Source organism: Sphaerodactylus townsendi, linkage group LG03 (assembly GCF_021028975.2).
Source record: "Sphaerodactylus townsendi isolate TG3544 linkage group LG03, MPM_Stown_v2.3, whole genome shotgun sequence".
Lineage (NCBI taxonomy): Eukaryota > Metazoa > Chordata > Lepidosauria > Squamata > Sphaerodactylidae > Sphaerodactylus > Sphaerodactylus townsendi.
Genome location: NC_059427.1, coordinates 162,573,818 through 162,595,239, shown reverse-complemented (window position 1 = coordinate 162,595,239; position 21,422 = coordinate 162,573,818). Strand labels below are relative to the sequence as shown.

The 21,422-nt window shown below is 48.5% G+C and overlaps 1 protein-coding gene across 2 annotated transcripts in view; it reads right to left on the bottom strand.

Annotated features, from left to right (window-relative positions):
• Window positions 1-2,660: 2,660 nt before the first annotated feature.
• LOC125429654 overlaps window positions 2,661-21,422 on the bottom strand; it is a 30,868-nt gene continuing 12,106 nt past the window's right edge. The window contains exons 3-5 of one of the 2 annotated variants that reach the window (XM_048490955.1): window positions 18,222-18,408; window positions 17,023-17,094; window positions 2,661-3,369 (exon numbers count right to left, since the gene is read on the bottom strand). In XM_048490955.1, coding sequence (XP_048346912.1) covers window positions 3,196-3,369; window positions 17,023-17,094; window positions 18,222-18,408 — 433 coding nt within the window. In that variant the 3' untranslated portion in view covers window positions 2,661-3,195. The remainder of the gene's footprint in view (window positions 3,370-17,022; window positions 17,095-18,221; window positions 18,409-21,422) is intronic. The other variant, XM_048490956.1, reaches the window with a different exon arrangement.

Below are 21,422 nucleotides of genomic sequence, written 5' to 3'. Positions count from 1 at the left end.
ATGTCAAATGGGCCTAACAACCCACCTACTCCAATGCAGGCAGAGACTGGCATCAGTTTAGAACAGTGATGGCGAACCTTTTCAAGACCGAGTGCCCAAATTGCAACTCAAAGCCCACTTATTTGTCGCAAAGTGCCAACACGGCAATTTAACCCGAATACTGAGGTTTTAGTTTGGAAAAAACGATTGGCTCCGAAGCGTGCGTTACTCAGGAGTAAGCTTGGTGGTAGTTGGTGGCTTTGCTTTGAAGCAACCGTGCAACTTCCAACAGGTGAATCACGACCCTAGGAGGGTTTACTCAGAAGCAAGCCCCATTGCCAGCAACCAAGCTTACTCCCAGGTAAAGGATTGTGCTTTAGTTCCTCACATGAAAATCAGTGGGGTTTAACAGCGCTTAACAGCATAACCTACACTGCTTCCCCAAAACTAGGTCTTAGGCTTAATGCTAATAATCGAGCCCAGCGGGCCAGGCCAGCCTAGATGAGGGGGCGATTCCCCCCCACATGACAAACTCTATTTGTGCATGCCCACAGAGAGGGCTCTGAGTGCCACCTCTGGCACCCGTGCCATAGGTTCGCCATCACTGGTTTAGAATTAAAACCTGAAAGGGACTCAGACCAGGTTACCCACCATAACCACCTGATGCCGCTTTTGAGGCAAAAAAGAGACAGCGGCAGGCGCAAAGCAGACTGCACAAACACACAGTTCAATGCTACTTTGTTGACACTCTTGAGCTAAACACATACAAAACAATATGAAATTCCCGCTCCTTCAGTTTCAAGACTGAGCGAGCGAGCCACACTGAGAAAAAAGACATGTTTTTGCCTGCCGGCCGAAAAGGTCACTTCCATCTCTTCCTCTGTCAATTGACTCATTTGGTTCAACGGCCTCTAGGTCAGCCGCAGTTTCCCCTTTCCTGCATCTTGTTGGGAAGTTACGTCCACCCTGGCAGCAGTAAAATCAGAACTGAAACTGCCTCAGCCTTTTCCCTCTTGCTCTCTGCAAACCCTCTATTCTTGGGGGATTTCTGCTTTTCAGTAGTGAGAGGCTGTTTGGGGGAGTCACCTGCAGGATAAACCACGTGTTCCAAATGTTTTCTGGGATTCACAGACATCTTAGCATGGCCAAGATTTGCAAGACCCACATAGCCCTTTTTATTCAAAGCCCCTTTATATCTCTTTGCATCTTCCTTGAGCTACTTAAGCCACAACTGAGCACTGTGCATGTGATAGAGAGACATTCACAATGCAAATAAACATTCTGGCCAGTATAGGTTTTCCACTCACATCACACATCCAATTGCAGCGAGAACTCTTGAAATTATGAGCAAACACGTCTGTCTCTAGAAAGTGGTCATACTGGATGCTGAAAATGCTTTTGCGTTGATTATTGTTAATGGGAAAGAGACAGTGGGACATTTGTAATACAAATTAGCATCCTGGCTTGTTCAGATTACAAACTGATTCTGTGTGAAAGCATTCACAGTCTGTGGTTTAGGATCTTTAAAGACTGCAAGTATCATAGCTACCCAATGCTGATATCTGCAGTGAAAATCTATGGAGTGGTAATGGAAGTCAGGCCCCTTCTGCACATGCAGAATAATGGACTTTAAATCCACTTTCAATGCACTTTTCAGTTGGATTTCACTGTGCAGAATAGCAAAATCCGCTTGCAAACTATTGTGGAAGTGGATTGAAAATGCTTTATTCTGCATGTGCGGAAGGGGCCTCAGAGAGGCCTTGCAATAGATATGCTCACAAGACCAGGTACCTGGCTATCTAGATTTTTTAACCTTTTGTGACCTTTCTTTCTTTCTTTCTTTCTTTCTTTCTTTCTTTCTTTCTTTCTTTCTTTCTTTCTTTCTTTCTTTCTTTCTTTCTTTCTTTCTTTCTTTCTTTCTTTCTTTCTTTCTTTCTTTCTTTCTTTCTTTCTTTCTTTCTTTCTTTCTTTCTTTCCGCCAAGTCACATTTGACTTAAGGCGCCCCCCTACTTGCATTTTCAAAGAAAGAGATGTCCAGAGGTAGTTTGCCATTGCCTGCCTCCACATCATGACTTTGCCATTCCTTGGAGATCTCCTGTCCAAATACTGCCCAGCGTCGACCCTGCCTGGCTTCTGAGATCTGAGCAGATCAGTGTAGCCTGGGCTATCCAGGTCAGGCTCTGTTGCTATACAAGATTTATAATAACAACTATTAAAATCTCTCTATAAATCACCTCCTCCGTCTCTGGGCATGAGAGACATAAGCAGCCATCGAAGCATCTCTGGAGAATTTCCCTCCAGAACGGCTGCAGGAAATTGGTGCTCTTTGCAGTTATCCCAAAAATCTATATAAATGAATGGGAAAGCACCTGGCTGAGAACTTTGGGGATGCATGGTGGACTCTGCATCTTGGCCAATTGACCATGCTGGCAGGGGCTGATGGGAATTGTCGTCCATGAACATCTGGAGAGCCGCAGGTTGCAGACCCCTGGGCTAAACTCAGGGGTGGCCGACCTATGGTGCTCCAGATGTTCATGGACAACAATTCCCAGCAGCCCCTGCCAGCATGGCCAATTGACCATGCTGGAAGGGGCTGATGGGAATTGTCATCCATGAACATCTGGAGAGCCGCAGGTTGCAGACCCCTGGGCTAGACTCAGGGGTGGCTGACCTATGGTGCTCCAGATGTTCATGGATGACAATTCCCATCAGCAACTGCCAGCATGGCCCAGAGTGAAGGCCCAGAGACATCCTAACATCCATCGCTGGAGACAAAATAGTAACCTTTGGAACTGATGTATCTGAGTTTAAGACAGAATTATGGCTGCCATTTACAGAGGGAGGGACCTTGGCTTAGTGGTGGAACATCTGCCTTGCATATAGAAAGTCCTGGGTTCAATTCCAGGCACCTCCAGTTAAAAAAAGGACCAGGTAGTGGGTGATGTGAAAGACCTCTGCCTGAGTCCCTATAGAGCCATGGCAAGTTGGAGTAGACAACAGTCATCTTAATAGACTAAGGGTCTGCTACAGTAGAAGGCAGTTTCATGTGCACCCGGCTGCGAGAGGAAACTGAAGGCGGGCACTGAGTAAGGAGCAGGAAGTGGGGAGGCACCTACAACAGGAAAGGTCTGGCAGGTGGAATTCTGGGGTCCGGATACAGGAAAGAAAGGCTACAAGGATGCAAAAGGGCTCTCCCTGGTCAAGAGCGCAGATCTTCAGTTGTTGTGGTAGGGATTCTGATCTTCCACTTCCTGGCAGCTTCGCCGGGGAGATGCTTCTCCACTGGATTGTGCTGAAGGCCCTGCGGAGTTGGGGGTCCATGCGCCAAACCTCAGTGAGTGGGAAGAACAGGGAGCCTCCCCATTCCTCTGCTTTGGTGGGGAAATCTGCTGGAAGAGGGAGACAGTGTTGGTTAGCAAAGCCTCGGAGAAGTTTCTGAAAGTAGCCTCGAGTGCATACTCTTGCACGCTGGGTTACACAATCTGTGCCCCGACCTGGATAGCCCAAGCTAGCCTGAACTTGTCAAATCTTGGAAGCTAAGCGGAGTCGAGCCTGGCAAATATTCGAATGGGAGAACTCCAAGGATAGCAATGGCAAACCACCTCTGAATGCCTCTTGCCTTAAAACACCCACAAGGTCTTTTTGGCCTTTAGATCGGGCGCCTGTTTTTAACCAACTTTTGTTAAAACAACTTTTGTCGTTTGATTTATATTTGTTGTAACGGCTGCTTAAGTTTTTAATAGGTTTAATGGGTTTAAGTTTTATGTTGTTTTGATTTGCTGTTTTGGAGAACAGCCATACTGTGAGCCGCCTCAAGCCCTTCGGGGAAGAGGCGGCCTATAAGTTTAAATAATTAATAAACAAACAAACAAACAAACAAACAAACAAGGGGTCACCATAAGTCAGCTCTGACTTGATGGAAAACACAGGTCAATCTGCAGCAATGACACAAACAGTAGATCACACGGAGAAGTTTCCTGAGTTACTGAAACCCACATGGAGAAGATGCGAGTTATTGCTTGAAGGCACCCCCCCTATTTTAAAAGTGTCCCCTCACATAAAAAGCTAGCATGTTCTGAAGAAATAGTAGCCACACTCTGTTATCCTGACAGTTTTTTACAGGCAGGAATGTTGTTTTCCTGGGAGAACAATCCAACACAGGAATCTCATCCTTGCGGTATGAAGGCCAAGATAGGTTTTGCCATATAATTTCCCGGCTGCAAAGAAGACAAACCCCAAGAGTCCTAATTCCCCAGATACTCTTAAACAGCAGATATTCACTCCAATAGGAGGATATTTTTCTTCAGCATTCACCATTCTGCTAACTCCCTATTAATCTGGACCCATTCAGGGGTTTAAAAGGAAAATATGTTATTGCTGAAGTTAAGGCTGGATTAAACTCTGGGTGCTTAAGAATGATCGGGACCAAAGTACTCCAAGAGAAGCAGGAGGGGGAGGGGGAGAAGGAAGGTATTGTCAAGATGTAGAAGGGATGGATTCTGATGCTTCAGGACAGCATGGCTCTGATCAGGATAACCCAGTCTTGGCAGATCTCAAAAGCTAAGCAATGTCAGCCCCAGTTAGCATTCGGATGGGAAACTGTAAGGAATTCCATAGAAGCAGAAATAAAAGGCTTTTTGGGTGTAAAAGACCGTTTATTAAGACATCTTAGAAAGCTCACGTACACGCAGTGGCAGGAATGGCATTTCCCGCCAGAAGCACAGGTTATAACTCTATCCATCCCATCCCCCACCCGGCTTCCCATGGGAACGGAGGTCTCATCTCCCTCGCAGAGATAAGGTCTCCGCCGTAGGAGCTGGCCCGTCGCCCGGGCTGTGGAATGTAGTCAAGGCCAAGCAGCCGACCCGCTCATCAACACCACTGAATCCTTTACACTCTGCCTCCCTTAAAAAAGACTCCCCCCCCGGGTTTGTGCGGAAAGGCGCGATGGAAAGCAGAAATGAGGGCGGGGGCGTCAATATTTTCGGAATAGACCCATTGATTATACCCAGAGGAATACCCCACCCACGAGACCAAATATTGTAAGCGTTTGCGATTAAAGCGAGAGTCCAGGATGGCATCAATTTCGTAATGCTTGTGGCCATCAATAATTGTCGGTGGGGGTCTCTCCGGCGGGTCGTGCCAGGCATCGGAAACGGGAGCCTCCTTGAGTAAACTGGAATGGAAGACAGGATGGATGTTACTAAGAGAATTAGGCAAGTCCAATCGGGCAGTGACATCATTAATTACTTTGGTAATCTGAAAAGGTCCCACAAATCTTTTGCCCAATTTTGAAAATTTATGCACGTCTCTGAGATTCTTGGTAGACAAATACACCCAGGCGCCCACACGCAGAGGGAAATCCGAGTGGTGCTTATCTGCTTGAAGCTTTTGGGAGTCCTTGGCCTGCTGTAAAGCAGTCTGGACCATTTTCCACCCCTCGGCCAGAGATGAAATCCATTGCTGAAACTCCGGTGGGTCCAATGCTTCCGCAGGTAGTTGCGGCAACGGAGGGAAGGAGCGACCAGACACAATTTCGAAGGGGGTCTTTTTTGTACTGCTGTGAACCGCATTGTTATAGGCGTATTCTGCAAACGGGATCAGCTCGCACCAATTGTCTTGGTGGTAATTGGTGTAACAACGTAAATACTGCTCCAGGGTTCTGTTCGTTCTCTCTGACTCACCGTCACTTTGCACGTGGTAGGGGGCGGCTAACGCCGGGGCGGCCCCCAATAACCCTAGAAAAGCTTTCCAGAACTTAGAAATGAATTGGGGCCCGCGGTCGGAGACCACCTTAACGGGGGCGGAGTGTAGACGATAAACATGCTGAATGAATAGACGCGCTAACTTAGGAGCGGAGGGGATGGAAGTACAAGGGATGAAATGGGCTTGTTTAGAAAATAAGTCCACCACCACCCATTGAAGCATCTTGCTGCGCTTTACCTCTTGGCAAATCTGTAATAAAATCCATGGAGATGACTTCCCAAGGGCGGGAGGCCACCGGGAGAGGTTTCAATAGGCTATGGGGTTTTCCTGGAACGGTCTTGGCTTCCCGCGACAAACAGAGCAACCTTTTATTATATGTCTCAATGTCCTTTATGCTATTGCGCGCCACCAAAATTGACGGCAATAAATGTAGAGTTTTGAGAGAGTTTCAAAATGTCCAGCTTGAGCTGGGCATCATGACAGCCCTTTAGAACCTGCTTACGGAGGGGAGCAATGCACTTACCAACATTCCCCCGTCGCCAAACACCATTCTCCCAAACGCACTTGGGAGTCACCTTCCTCCGCCGGTGGCTCGTTCAGCCGGGCCTCCTCGAGTTCCCCGGGGAGGGAAAGGAGAGACCAGGCTGGGAATAGGCGGAGGAGGAGGGGTGGACGCCTTGAGATCGGGTGACAGCCAGCCCCAATTGGGAGGGGAGGTAAATAGTGCGTGGAATGTCCCCAGTAAGGCAGCTCCACCCCCCTCCCCGGGCAGGCGCGAGCCGCATCAGCCAGTTTATTGGTAAGCCCGGGGAAAAAATGTACCGCGGAAAGAGAAACAAGAAAAGAAATCGCCCCAACCAAGTTGCTTCAATGACATCTTGAGGGGGGTGGAGAGGGCGGCCAAGTTCTTGTGATCCGACTCCAAACTTCAGCGGGGTGTTTAGCCCCTTCCAGCCAGTGGCGCCAAGTGGAGAGTGCGCGCTACTTTGATGGTCAGAAAGTCTCTTTATCCCCTACAGTCCAGTTGAGCTCAGCACCGGAGAATTTCTTTTGATAAATGTGGGTTACCACGGAACCAGCCTACCATCTTTATTTTTCTGCAACAGGGCTGCCCTAAGCGCTTTGTCCTGAGGGGCATCCACGCGAACCACAAATGGGAGATCCGGATCAGGGTGCTTCAGGATAGGTTCGGTGGTAAAAGCTGATTTTAATAGCTGAAAGGCTGTCTGACATTCTTTAGACCAGGAAAGGGGGGCCCCGGGTTTGCGCAGTCAATGGATCTTTACCCTTAGCGCGTAAGAGGTCTGGTAAGTGGGAGAGTCAGTTCAGCTAATTGTGGTATAAAGTCATATAGAAACAGGCAAAAAAACCCAGAAAAAGATTGGAGCTCCTTTCGGTTGGTAGGGGCAGGCCACTGGAGGACTGCACTGAACTTTAGCAGGATCCATCTTGAGGCCCTCGGCTTTAGATCCGGTAACCCAAATAGTCATTAGAGGGCTTGGTGTCAGCGGTTTCGAAAGTTTGGCCATGCAGGAGTTGTTGAGCAAGCGCTTCAATACTTCCCGAACGCAAATGCTTCATGCTCTTCCATGGTTTGTGAATAAATCAAACCGCCATCTAAGTACACTCACTACTCCCTCGTGTAATAAATCATGGAGATCAATTTAACCCGAACGGCATTACGGCGCATTCAAACTGTCCAAACTTCGTGTTAAATGCAGTCAAGTGTTCATAGCCTCCAGCAATTCTGGACTCCTGTAGTAAGTTTCTCTCAAGTCCAACTTAGTAAAGATGCCAGCCCTTGGCTCAACGCGCCTTAAAAGGTCCTTGATCAAAGGCAAAGGGTATTTATTGGACAGGGAGACTGTACGAGACCTCGGTAATCTGTGGTCAGAGCCGTAAAGACCCATCTTCTTTTTTTACAAACAATACAGGAGCAGCATGTGCGTGTTTGGTAGCCCGCCGTGATGAACTCCGCTGAAATGCGAGGTTCTTGTCTAAGAAGGCACGAAGTTCCTTCTTCCTCCTCATTGGGACTCCATACGGTAGATTCTACCCTTTTTGGGCAGTTGCTCCCCTGGCTGCATTAATGCATTTTGGCAAAGTCAGTGTCTCTATGGGGTGGCAACTGATCGCATTCTTGCTCCTGAAATACTCTGGCTAGATCTTGGCACGCCGGTGGGATGCCGGGTAGGAACGGGATAATCGCTGATGAAGCCAGGGGGGGGGGTGTGTCAGGAGAAGTCGAGTTTTCCCCACAATTCATGTGTTCCCCGCGAGAGGGAGGGTCAGTGAATTCCAAGATCCTTTCTTTCCAAAGGAATTTTGGTTCATGTAATAAACAACCATGGCATTCCAGAAGAACTATGGAGTGTTTGGCCATTACCGGCTTCAGAATAAAATCCACTTTCTCCTAATGGTCACGCTATACGGAGGAGAACCGGTTGCGTTTTGAACTGGGCCGGTCCTTCGTCTCAGGTGATGACTGTCAGCCCATTTGGGGTGGAATGGTATGGGCTTAGCTAGGGGGACTTGGTCTAGACCTGTTCCTCCGCCTACCCAAGGCCTTATTAAGCAATGGGAGCAGCCAGAATCTACAAGGGCTGAGGCTATAATACGAAAGTATGCTTAGCGGGGTTGGCCAGAAATGCTTTGATTGTGATGGGGGCGCTGCCTCTACTCACCGCTGCCTGGGAGTCGAACCCATGTCCATGGGGGCTGAGAAAGGCACACAGCTGCTTCCCCCACCTCTGGGTCGCCTTCAATAACTGCCTTGAACGCGTCTGCTGGGGGCACCCGGATTTGCGCGGTGGTTTCATGCAGATGGGGTGCGCGCAGCCGGAGTTTTACGTGTTGGCTTCTGTTTTTTCGGGCAGTTGGCGGGCCAGATGACCTGGTCCTCCGGCAGTAAAGACACAACCGCAGCCGGCGACGACGCCTCGAGAGGTGGTCTCGCAGGGGCTGCCAGCTTTGGCTTGGTGGTCGCGAGAAAATGGTCGTAGTGGCGGGTTTTCAGCGTAATGCCCCCGGCATCGAAATAAAGATTCCAGACGAGACTTCACTTGGGGATCCCCACCAGATCCAATCAGCAATAGTGCGGGGGATCCGAATTAAAAACACCATTTCACGCAACTTGCCGCCGACAGCATCCGAGAAGTATTCGTGATTTCACGCGCTCAGGCCACTCTAGAGGGAGTCGAGCAGCCGCCGCACTAAATCTAATGGGCAATCTCTGCAAAACGAGCGGTTGCCTTGCTGGATAGATTTGATGGTGCGGATAGCTTCATCTTCAGCACTGGATCTTGGAAGCCGAGCCCTTAAGCGCCTTTGGAGGAACGCGGGCACCGCGCGTAGCATCCTCATCTTGCAGGTTCAAAAGAGTCACAAAAACCAGTCGTATGTCACTTAATCCAGGACTGAGCCGATGTCCCGGTGATTTTTTCGTGCTCAGACCGGCATAAATCATTATAGTCCTCCATGTGCGCATCGAAGTTGCAAGATGAAGCAGGGCCGGGGAAGCCGTCCCATCGAAACGGGCAGGTATTGAGGGCCTGTAGTATCCCCTCTCCATCGCCTTTGGCTTCAAAGGGCGTGTGGTTACAAAGAGTTGAGGCAGCGGTTATGTACAGGGGGGGCTGGAATCGGTGGAGGGCGGAGGTACCAACGCCGCAAGACAGCTTTACGCTCTGCGGGAGCCGGTCCTTGGAAGGTGGTGTAGGACGAAGCAGTGAAAATGGCTTTTCGGGCGCCGGCTTCGCCAGTGACAGCGCACTTCAACTTGGGTTGTCCTATTCTGCTGCTTCTTCAGTTCCCTCTTCAAGTGTTGCCAGCTCTCTCCCCTTTAAGCGAGTCAATGTAATCCTGGTCCCTTGGTGTTTTCACGCCTTTGCTGCAGCGCCGTTCTCGTTCCTCTTCCCATAGCTGCCGCTCATCGGCCCATGCTTCTTGGGCATCTCGCAGTCGGCCCACTTCCTCATCCCAGCTCCCTTTCGATGGGAGAGGGAATAGATCCGGAAGGGAGGGTAGGCTCTCTCCGGACTCCTCTTCCTCTGAACGCGCAGGACGCCGTGCTCCACCGGTGGCTCCATCGGGGCACCGGTATCCAGCTGTTAATCCCGGGATCTGGGGGCCACGGTGGATTCTTGGGAGCATCACCAGTCAATACGAGTCCAGGAACCGCTCATCGGACTCTGGCGTTGCCGCGATGAAAAGGTGGTCAGACCCGGCTCCTCCGCGGACAGGCTGCACCTGAGGCTTGTAATCCACATGGAAACGGGCAGATATCCGATCCACAGGCGCTCGATCCATAGATAGCGCCCCAAATCCACTCATGTAAGTCCACATGATCGCTTCCTCGTCCCGCCGTGCCAACGGAGTAAGGGAAGACTCATGTACGATACGAGGACGGGAAAGAGTTACCAGCGAGACCTGCTTCTCCCGCTTCGGTTCCTCCAGAATCCAGGAAGGGAAAGCTTCGAGACTCCTCTTTGAGGGGCTACCGCACCTTCCAGCATATGAATATTCAACCACTCCATGCCGGAACACCAGAGGTCCACTGCACGTACCAGAATATAGATGAACTAGGTTTCCTGCCACAATGTAAGGAATTCCATAGAAGCAGAAATAAAAGGCTTTTGGGTGTAAAAGAACCGTTTATTAAGACATCTTAGAAAGCTCAATTTTGCATTACCGCGAGTGGCAGGAATGGCATTTCCCGCCAGAAGCACAGGTTATAACTCTATCCATCCCATCCCCCACCCGGCTTCCCATGGGAACGGAGGTCTCATCTCCCTCGCAGAGATAAGGTCTCCGCCGTAGGAGCTGGCCCGTCGCCCGGGCTGTGGAATGTAGTCAAGGCCAAGCAGCCGACCCGCTCATCAACACCACTGAATCCTTTACAGAAACCACCAAGGAAGCCACTATGCAGAAGAAAGCAATGCCAAACTACCTCTGTTGAGTCTCTTGACTTGACCCGCATGGTCTTGGCTAGCCAGAGCTCATCGGATCTCAGACACTTAGCCAGAGGTGGGATCCAGCAGGTTCTCACAGGTTCCCGAGAGTAGGTTACTCATTATTTGTGTGTGCCGAGAGGGGGTTACTAATTGGTGATATTGCCACGTGATTTTTGCCTTAGTTACGCCCCTCCTTCACTCCTCAGCAGTAGCGTGCAGAACTTGAAGCAGTCTAGCAGGAGGTGCATCGGCGTGCATGGCAGCCTGCGCCTGCGTGCATTCGTTTCCCGCCCAAGGACTGGCATCGCATGCTATCTAATGCTGCAAGAAAAGGCTGGCGGTACTTGCGTAGGAATGCATGGCTACAGCATAGCAGCATAGAAATCGCATGCTATCTAATGCTGCAAGAAAAGGCTGGCGGTACTTGCGTAGGAATGCATGGCTACAGCATAGCAGCATAGAAATCGAATGCTATCTAATGCTGCAAGAAAAGGCTGGCGGTACTTGCGTAGGAATGCATGGCTACAACGTAGCAACGCCGTCGCGTGCTATCTAATGCTGCAAAGAAAAGGCTGGTGATTACTAGCGTGAGGAATGCATGGCTACAGCATAGCGGCATAGAAATCGAGATGCTATCTAATGCTGCTGCAAGAGAAAGGCTGGCGGTACTTATTGGGAATGCGTAATGGCTGCAACATGGCAACTATAGAAATCATATGCTATCTAATGCTGCAAAGAAGAGGGCTGGCCGGTACTAGCGTGGTAATGCATGGCTACAGCATAGCAGCCATAAGTTGGCTGTGGTAATCGAATGCTGCTCTAATGCTGCAAGAGGGCTGTGATTACTGAAGTAGTAATGCATGGCTTCACAACTATAGCAGCATAGAAATCGAGATGCTATCTAATGCTGCAAGAAAGGTATTTGTTACTAGCATTGGTATTACGTAACTGCAGCATGGCAGCATAGAAATCGAATGTTATCTAATGCTGCAAGAAGAGGCTGTGATTGCTTAGCGTAGGAATGCATGGCTACAGCATAGCAGCATAGAAATCGCATGCTATCTAATGCTGCAAGAAAAGGCTGGCGGTACTTGCGTAGTAATGCATGGCTACAGCATAGCAGCATAGAAATCGCATGCTATCTGATGCTGCAAGAAAAGGCTGGCGGTACTTGCGTAGTAATGCCTAGTAATGCGTAGTAATGGTCTTTGATATAGTGGGCATTACAGAGACATGGTGGAATGAGGAGAACCAGTGGGATGCTGTTATACCAGGCTACAGGCTCTATAGGAAGGATAGGACAGGGCGCATTGGGGGTGGAGTTGCCCTTTACATCAAAGAGAGCATAGTATCACATAAAATAGACAATGCAAGGGGAGCTGGTTCCCCTACAGAATCACTGTAGATATCAATACCAGGTGTGAAGGACAGTTTAATATTAGGAATATATTATCGTCCCCCTGACCAAAGTGCACAAGAGGATTCTGAGATGGAAAAAGAAATTAGAGAGGCCAACAAAAACAAAAATGTAGTGGTAATGGGTGATTTTAACTATCCCCATATAAACTGGAAAAATGCATGTTCAGTTCATAGTAAGGAGAGAGCATTCCTGGATATGCTAAATGACTGTGGCTTAGAGCAGATGGTTGTGGAACCAACCAGGGGAGAGGTGATCCTAGATCTAATTCTATGTGGGACCCAGGACCTGGTGCAGGAAGTCAGTGTTGTTGAGCCGATAGGGAACAGCGACCACAATGCTGTCAGATTCAGTATCTCAGCATGCGAACAAGTGGCAACTACTAATGTAGTTACATTCGCCTTCAGAAAGGGAAATTTCTCAAAGATGAGGGGGATAGTGCGCAGGAAGCTGAAAGGGAAAATCAAGAGAGTCAAAACTGTCCAGGATGCTTGGAGGTTATTTAAAAACACAGTAATAAAAGCTCAGCTGGAATGTGTTCCACAGGTTAGAAAAGGCAGCACCCAGTCCAAAAGAAAGCCACCATGGTTAACAAGAGAGGTTGAGGAAATTATCAGAAAAAAGAAAATGTCTTTTAGAAAATGGAAGTCCAGTTTGGCTGATGAAGAATATGAGAGGGAACACAAATGGTGGCAAAAGAGAAGCAAGTTAGCTGTAAGGGAGGCAAAAAAGGATTATGAGGAACGCATGGCTATGAACATCAAGACCAGCAACAAACAGTTCTTCAAGTACATCAAAAGCAGGAAGCCAGCAAGGGAAGCGGTAGGCCCGTTAGATGACAAAGGAACAAAGGGTGTGCTAAAAGATGGCAGGGAGATTGCAGAGAAGCTGAATGAATTCTTTGCATCTGTCTTCACCCAAGAGGAGGTGAGGAACATTCCTGCACCTGAACCAAGCTTCTTAGGAGGCGAATCCGAGGAACTAGCGAAGATAGTGGTAGACAAGGAAGAAGTTCTGGCAGCCATTGATAAACTAAATGTTACCAAATCCCCTGGCCCAGATTGCATTCACCCAAGAGTTCTTAAAGAGCTCAAGCATGAAATTGCTGATCTTCTCACTTTAATATGCAACTTATCCCTGAAATCTGCCTCCATCCCTGAAGACTGGAAGATGGCCAATGTCACACTAATCTTTAAGAAAGGATCTAGGGGGGACCCGGGAAATTACAGGCCAGTCAGTTTGATATCTGTTCCTGGTAAATTAGTAGAATCTATCATTAAAGATAAAATTATAAAACATGTAGAAAAGCAAGACCTGCTGAGAAAGAGTCAGCATGGCTTTTGCAGAGGCAAATCCTGTCTTACAAACTTACTAGAGTTCTTTGAGGGTGTAAACAGGCATGTGGACAGGGGTGAACCGGTGGACATTGTCTACTTGGATTTCCAAAAGGCTTTTGACAAAGTTCCTCACCAGAGACTGTTGAGAAAACTCAGCAATGAAGGAATAAGAGGGGAAGTCCTCCTATGGATTAAAAACTGGTTGAGAAACAGGAAACAAAGAGTGGGTGTAAATGGGAAGTTCTCACAATGGAGAGATGTCGTGAGTGGTGTCCCCCAAGGATCCGTTTTGGGACCAGTGCTCTTTAACCTATTCATAAATGACCTGGAAGTAGGGGTGGGTAGCGTGGTGGCCAAGTTTGCAGATGATACCAAATTATGTAGGGTGGTGAGAACCACAAAGGATTGCGAAGAGCTCCAAGCGGACCTTGATAAATTAGGTGAGTGGGCTCAGAAATGGCAAATGCAGTTCAATGTAGCAAAATGTAAAGTGATGCACATAGGGGCAAAAAAATCCAAACTTCACATACACGCTACAGGGGTCAGTGCTATCAGTCACAGACCAGGAAAGGGATTTAGGCGTCTTAGTTGATAGTTCCACGGGAATGTCAACTCAATGCATGGCAGCTGTGAAAAAGGCAAACTCTATGCTGGGGATCATTAGAAAAGGAATTGATAATAAAACTGCAAAGATTGTCATGCCCTTATATAAAGCAGTGGTGCGACCGCACTTGGAGTACTGTGTCCAGTTCTGGTCGCCGCATCTCAAAAAGGATATTGAGGAGATAGAAAAAGTGCAGAGAAGGGCAACAAGGATGATTGAGGGACTGGAGCACCTTCCCTATGAGGAGAGGCTGCAGCGTTTGGGACTCTTTAGTTTGGAGAGGAGGCGGCTGAGGGGGGATATGATTGAAGTCTACAAAATTATGCATGGGGTAGAAAATGTTGACAGAGAGAAATTTTTCTCTCTTTCTCACAATACTAGAACCAGGGGGCATTCATTGAAAATGCTGGGGAGAAGAATTAGGACTAATAAAAGGAAACACTTCTTCACGCAACGTGTGATTGGTGTTTGGAATATGCTGCCACAGGAGGTGGTGATGGCCACTAACCTGGAGAGCTTTAAAAGGGGCTTGGACAGATTTATGGAGGAGAAGTCGATTTATGGCTACCAATCTTGATCCTCTTTGATCTGAGATTGCAAATGCCTTAACAGACCAGGTGATCGGGAGCAACAGCCGCAGAAGGCCATTGCGTTCACATCCTACCTGTGAGGTCCCAAAGGCACCTGGTGGGCCACTGCGAGTAGCAGAGAGCTGGACTAGATGGACTTTGGTCTGATCCAGCTGGCTTGTTCTTATGTTCTTATGTTCTTAATGCATGGCTACAACATAACAGCATAGAAATCGCATGCTATCTAATGCTGCAAGAAAAGGCTGGCGGTACTTGCGTAGTAATGCATGGCTACAGCATAGCAGCATAGAAATCGAATGCTATCTAATGCTGCAAGAAAAGGCTGGCGGTACTTGCGTAGGAATGCATGGCTACAGCATAGCAGCATAGAAATCGAATGCTATCTAATGCTGCAAGAAAAGGCTGGCGGTACTTGCGTAGGAATGCATGGCTACAGCATAGCAGCATAGAAATCGCATGCTATCTAATGCTGCAAGAAAAGGCTGGCGGTTCAGTTACAGCCTTCTGCTACTGAGCCGTCCTGCAGCCAAGGAAACAGAAGATGGCATGGTGCTCATCTGAGGAACTCGGTTTTGTAATGCTTGTATCCCCAGCGATGGCAGGCAGAGGACAGAACAAAGCAGGGCATCTTCTTTGCAGGGAGCTTGCCTGATGCCTCCTGCCGCAGCCACTGTGAGGTGGCAGATGGACACTAAGGGCTTCCTTCCCCCACAGAAGGAGGAATTTGCAACATGGACACATCAAGATGCTTCATATAAGCCCTGGGCACATGATCCATCCATGCGTTGGTTCACTGGGCGGGGATGGAGAGTGGGCACGAGCACACTGATCTCATCATCCACCTCTGCACAATTGCTGAGTTGTCAGCACGGTGCAAACGCATGGAGGAAGTGGTCACACATGCACCCCATCACTGTGGATAGTGTGTATGTACATGGGTGTGCTCCATGTTCTCCATGTGCTCACACCATGCAGAGGACTCAACAATCATGCAGAGGAAGGGGAAGAGCCAGTATGCTCATGCTCGCTCGCGATCCCGACACAGTGAATTAGTGCATGGGCAAGTAATGCACACCGAGCTCTGAGTCACATCCTGGATCTATTGAGGTCACTACTGGTGCCCCTCACTGCCAGAGGGTCTCCTGGATCTCAAAATCTTTCTCATCACCTGCAAACCAATTCTGTTAACTGGAGATGCCGGGATTGAGCCACCATGGTATAGTGCAGTGATGGCGAACCTATGGCACAGGTGCCAGAGGTGGCACTCAGAGCCCTCTCTGTGGGCACGCGCAAACAGAGTGCCCCCTCCACACATCTAGGCTGGCCGGGGCCGCTGGCCTCAATTATTAGCATTAAACCTAAGACCTAGTTTTGGGGAAGTAGTGTAGGTAACCCTGTTAAGCGCTGTTAAACTAAAGCGCAATCCTTTATTTGGGAGTAAGCTTGGTTGTGGCTTGCTTCTGAGTAAACCCTCCTAGGGTCGTGATTCACCCATTGGAAGAGTTGCACAAATAGAGTCCCCCCCCCCCCCACACACACACATACACATCTAGGCTGGCCTGGGCTGCTGGGCTCGATTATTAGCATTACACCTGGTTTTGGGGAAGCAGTGTAGGTAACCCTGTTAAGCGCTGTTAAGCCTCACTGATTTTCATGCAAAGAACTAAAGCGCTATTCTTTACCTGGGAGTAAGCTCGGTTGCTCGCAATGGGGCTTGCCTCTGAGTAAACCCTCCTAGGATCGTGATTCACTCGTTGGAAGAGTTGCATGGTTGCTTCAAAGCAAAGCCATCAACTACCACCAAGCTCACTCCTGAGTAACACATGCCTCGGAGCCTACCATTTTTTCTAAACAAAAACCTCAATATTCAGGTTTAATTACCCTGTTGGCACTTTGCAATGAATAAGTGGGTTTTGGGTTGCAATTTGGGCATTTGGTCTCGAAAAGGTTCGCCATCACTGGTATAGTGGTTAAGAGCAGCTGGACTCTAATCTGGAGAACTGGGTTTGATTCCCCACTCCAACATTCCTGCTGGGTGACTGTTGGAAAAGTCACAGTTCCTTCAGAGCTCTCTCAGCCTCACCTACCTCGCAAGGTGCCTGTCATGGGGAGAGGAAGGGAAATGCGCTTGTAAGCCGTACTGAGTCTTCTTACAAAAGAGAAAGGGAGGGGGGTATAAATCCAAACTCGTCCTCTTCTTCTACATACAAAGCAGATGCTCTGCATCTGAACGGCAGCCCCTGTAGCCAAGTGGCCAGCCAGCGGCTACAATACATACCGGCACCAGATTCATTGACATGCTGCAATTGCCCATATGGTTCAAGAACAAGACAATACCGAGAGTCTGTTTAAGCACCCTGAAACCTGCCTCCAATGGCAACAGCTGTGAGTCTGCACTGAGCCCAGGAAGTTATTTAGGAGGAGGTAAAGACTTACTGAGTGGCTGATGCCAGTAGATGTCTTCGAGCAACTCCGGCGAGGGGCACAAGTGATGACTGAAGGACGCATCTATGAGAGAGGAGACAAGTGGAAGAGACCAGAGGCAATGGGGGGGGGATGGCGCCTGGGGCAAAATGGCGGCCGCCCCCCGCACGTGCCCCCCCCCACTTACCTTAGTTTAAATCAGCCTGGTGGGAACTACACTTCCTGGTGTAGAAAAAGTGGCCTGGTGGGAACTACACTTATTTATTTATTTTATTTATTTATTATGTAAACTTCTATACTGCCCCATCCCCGAGGGGCTCCGGGCGGTGTACAACATAAAATCTCAATACAGTGCATATATACAGTTATAAATATAGTTACTAAAACCTTTAAAAACAGCAGTAAAAAATAATGAGAGGCGTCCAACAACCCCAATTTTAAATCCTCCCCACGAGGGAGGGGACGGCGAGTCCCATTAGAAGAAAGAGGGCCCAGATGTTAAGAGCCAGAAAAGTGGGGGGCACACATATCAGCGGCTGGTCCCTCCAAAGGCCCGGCGGAACAACTCCGTCTTACAGGCCCTGCGGAACTCGCCAAGGTCCCGCAGGGCCCAGACAGCTGGAGGAAGAGTGTTCCACCAGGCCGGGGCCAGAGCTGTAAAGGCCCTGGCCCGCGTAGAGGCCAGCCGCATCATTGAGGGGCCGGGGACCACCAGTAGATTGGCCTCAACCGAACGGAGAGGCCGTGTAGGGACATATGGTGTGATGCGGTCTCGAAGATACGAGGGTCCCAGGCCATGTAAGGCCTTAAAGGTCAACACCAACACCTTGAAGATGATTCGGAACTCTACTGGAAGCCAATGCAACTTCACAGGAGACATTGTGAGCCCCCATCCTCCTGGGAAGTGTAGTTTCCACCAGACCACTTTTTCTGCACCAGGAAGTGTAGTTCCCACCAGGCTGCTTTAAACTAGGGTAGAGGGAGGGGGGGGGGAGATTTCCCAGAATTACAGCTGATCTCCAGGCAAGAGAGATCACTTCCCTTGGAGAAATATCTGTTTTGGAGGGTGGGCTCCATGGCATGATATCCCACTGAGATCCCCCTGCCAACTCTGCCCTCCATAAGCTCTACTCCGACGTCTCCAGGAATTTCCCAACCCGGAGTTGGCAACCTGAGGGCCAGAGAAGGTGATAAGTTTAGCTCAGACTGACCTGTTGCAACTGGGACACTGTAAGGGTGGCATCCAGTAGGGGTTTCCTCAAGGGGCATCTATGCGGGCAGGACGGGTGAAGCGCTGGAGAGTCTCTGCAGGGCTCTGGTCTGGATGAGGTGACACAGGACACAGCAGCCGGGCTTTCCGAAATCTGGCCGGCAGGATGTGCTGTCGACTCCAGGGAGCTGAAGGGTGAGAGGGAGAAACCATCAATTATAGGCATGGGGCAGAATTCATACAATCATAGAATAGAATCATAGAGATGGAAGAGACCACAAGAACCATCCCATCCAACCACCTGCCATGCAGGAACACACCATCAAAGCATTCACTGCTATGCAAAACCACATTTCGGCATGAGGCCACAACCAGGCTGGGTGCAACGGTATGATTATGTACAAGTTCTCTTTGTTTGTAGCTGGTCTCAACCTAAGAATGTTACCACCAGGAAAATAAACAAAATATTTTCCTGAGTCAGGTTGCCTGGCTACACTGGCTCCATGCCCGGACGCGGAGACTTGTGTGGTTTAGAAGCCTCCATAAGGCTCATAGAGAATGCTTATGTATGTTTGTGCCAATGATATATGATTTCCCTCTTGTTTATGCCATTCTAGGATGTACTAAAAGCCCCTTCAGGGTTGAATTTTTGATTTTCTTACTGTTTAGGATTTTAGTTTGACTAGGTTCTCCAGTTAGTTTAAGTTCCTGTTATTGTTAGGTTTAGGAAAGTCTTGCCTATAAGTATATGTGTTTATCCCTTTAAGGTTTCCCTAACGTTTAAGTTTAGAAATGTTATTTCTGAAATTTGTGTCCGATGGCCAAAGCAGTGGCCTGAAAGGTTTGATATTAAGGGACAAGAAATGGAATGCAGCTTAGGCCAACATCCAGCCGACTCCTTAACGAGGACAAAGACCCTCTTTGGACTTGCAAATCGAATCTGTTGCCAGCACCCAAAGGTCCCCAGCTGTTGGAAGACGTGCAGGGACTATCATTGGACGGTTTGAACTTTTCTTTGTTACAGCGATGTGAGGCGGGAGCCTCAGGGTATTACAAAAAGAAATAGCTGGGTGCGGCAGCGAGCCCACCTGGATTTCGTGAATGGACCTTATCTATGCAGTGGCATAGGAGGTTAAGAGCTCGTGTATCTAATCTGGAGGAACCGGGTTTGATTCCCAGCTCTGCCGCCTGAGCTGTGGAGGCTTATCTGGGGAATTCAGATTAGCCTGTGCACTCCCACACATGCCAGCTGGGTGACCTTGGGCTAGTCACAGCTTTTCAGAGCTCTCTCAGCCCCACCCACCTCACCTCACAGGGTGTTTGTTGTGAGGGGGGAAGGGCAAGGAGGGCAAACACCTCACAGGGCAAACACCTCACAGGGTGTTTGTTGTGAGGGGGGAAGGGCAAGGAGACTGTAAGCCCCTTTGAGTCTCCTATAGGAGAGAAAGGGGGGACATAAATCCAAACTCTTCTTCTTCTTCTCCATTCAGCACCATTGCGAGATCTCGTGGAAAGACGGCTGACAGCAGGATTTGGTAATCCCATTCAGAAAGTGTAACTGTATCTTGCTTTTGAGTTTTTTGTTTTCCTATTGGTGTTTGGTGAGGGACTTGCCCCCTCACCTCCGATTTCCCTGCCCCTTTGCCCCCTTTGCCCCTCCAGGCAGCCGGCCAACAGTAGTTTTAGGCGCTTACAGGAGTGGGAACCAAGGTCAAAAACACACAGCACACAGCTACACATCAGGCACTTGACAAAAGGACTTCACTTCCAAGAAGGCTTGCTGGCCATTCCTTCTTCAGAACAGAACCCTTCTCTGCAAATGTGGAATACCGGCCAACAGGCTAGATCTCTTTAAAATTCTCAGTAGCTCAGATTTCTGAAATGGTAGGGGCATTTCCATGGAACTTCCCATTTCAAGGGACGCGCCGATTATGTCAAGAGTGCTGTATGGTCTTGTGCCAGCTCTATCTCTCAGTTGTTCCGCCGGGCTTTTGGAGTGTCCAGCCGCTGAAAGTGCCCCCCCCTCCATTTTTATGGAATTAGGGTCCATTACCATCTGTTGGACCCACCCTTTCTTTTCCTCTCTCCGGAGGGTTTAAGAGGGATATTGCGGGCATTGTTATGTTATGTATTAATTGCTGCATTTTAATTTATATTATTTAGAGATTAACTTATGATTTTATGTTTATCTGTATTTGAATGTTATGTTGTTCACCGCCCAGAGCCCTTCGGGGGTTGGGCGGTATATAAGTTGAAATAAATAAATAAATAAATAAATAAATAAATAAATAAATAAATAAATAAATAAATAAATAAATAAATAAATAAAAATATCCAAGCTCATAGGGTGTAAAGATAAAAAGCATGCCTCCAAGTGGGGCCGAGAGACCACTTCCCCTGAAGACACAACTCATTTGTAGGACAGATTCTATGGAATTATTGTCAGAAAAGATCCCTGCTCTTCCAAAATTCTTTTTTCCCCTGGCCCGGCCCTCAAATCTCCTTGAATTGACAACCCTATAGGACCATGGTGGAGAACCTTTGGCACTCCGGATGTTATGGACTACAATTCCCATCAGCCTCTGCCAGCATGGCACTCCATAACATCTGGAGTGCCAAAGGTTCGCCACCACTGCTATAGGACATGCTTGTGTTCACTCATTAAATTCCTAGAAACATGAGGGTGGTGGGGAGTGAGATCAGCAGCCATGGGACGTCATAGAGTCCACCCGGCCATTGTCTCCAGGGGAGCTGAGCTCTGGAGTCTGATGATCAACTGTAATTCTAAGATAAGTCCGGCCGCACCCGGAAATGGGAACCCCCTATTTGGAATGAGAGCGCCATCAGAGGACAAGACGAATTATGGCTGAAAGAAATACATGCACATCAAGTTTGGTGGCGATCTCTGTATTCCAGTGGTCAGAGGGCAAACTATTAATATGGAGACTGTCCACTTTCTACAAACCATTCTGTAATTTTAGAGACATTTTCTGAAATGGCACAGATTTCTGTGCATTTTGTGGCGGTGGAAATAGACCGTCACACAGCTCTTAACTACCTACTCTTATGAATGCTTTATATCTGTTGAATATATGTAGACGCTTGTAAGAAGTTTTGCTTTTTCCCCCCAAATGAGATACTGTGTAAATCTTGTATAAATGTAATGAGGGTGATGACAGATGTACAGCTTTTATTGTGTTTC